The sequence below is a fragment of the Penaeus monodon genome, chromosome 15 (genome assembly GCF_015228065.2).
Source record: "Penaeus monodon isolate SGIC_2016 chromosome 15, NSTDA_Pmon_1, whole genome shotgun sequence".
Lineage (NCBI taxonomy): Eukaryota > Metazoa > Arthropoda > Malacostraca > Decapoda > Penaeidae > Penaeus > Penaeus monodon.
The window spans coordinates 6,310,210-6,310,682 of NC_051400.1; the positions used below are offsets into that span (position 1 = coordinate 6,310,210).

Consider the following 473-nt stretch of genomic DNA (forward strand, 5'->3'; position numbering starts at 1 on the left):
AAAAGTAGACACACAGTGAAATGTAAAATGTTTAATACGTGCGAGCGCGTGTAGCCCAATTTATATGGGTGTTCACCGCTCTCAATCAGTTTGTTTACTTAGGCGTTCTCTGTGTATGACTATAGAGCGTAGGGACATTCTCTATGTATAAAAAAAAATATATATGAAAAGGAAAACAAAACGCACGTCGCCTACATCTGCGAGAAAGAAACTTCATTTCAGGAACGAGATCTACAACTACGATATTATTCAAGGTATTGGGTTGTAGCGCCCGTTCTGTGTGTGAGTTCATTCTGCTTATACTCAGAATACCTAAAGGGAACATTTTGTCAGTTTGTTGCGTCAGTGTAATATTGAGTGTATACATGTCGTCAATGATGTGGTCTACATGTGTGCACATAATCAGTATTTTTTTTCCTCCATCGATGTTCACATGTTGCAGAATGTGTGGATATATTACTTGATACAGTGTG

General features: G+C 38.1%; 1 protein-coding gene across 1 annotated transcript in view; it reads left to right on the forward strand.

The window, feature by feature from the left end:
- The window catches only part of LOC119582196 (diuretic hormone receptor-like), a 113,840-nt gene extending 113,708 nt beyond the window's left edge, over positions 1-132 (forward strand). Inside the window, exon 14 of the mRNA XM_037930430.1 lies at positions 103-132. Within this exon, the coding sequence (XP_037786358.1) occupies positions 103-132 (30 nt within the window). The remainder of the gene's footprint in view (positions 1-102) is intronic.
- The last annotated feature ends 341 nt before the right edge of the window (positions 133-473 follow it).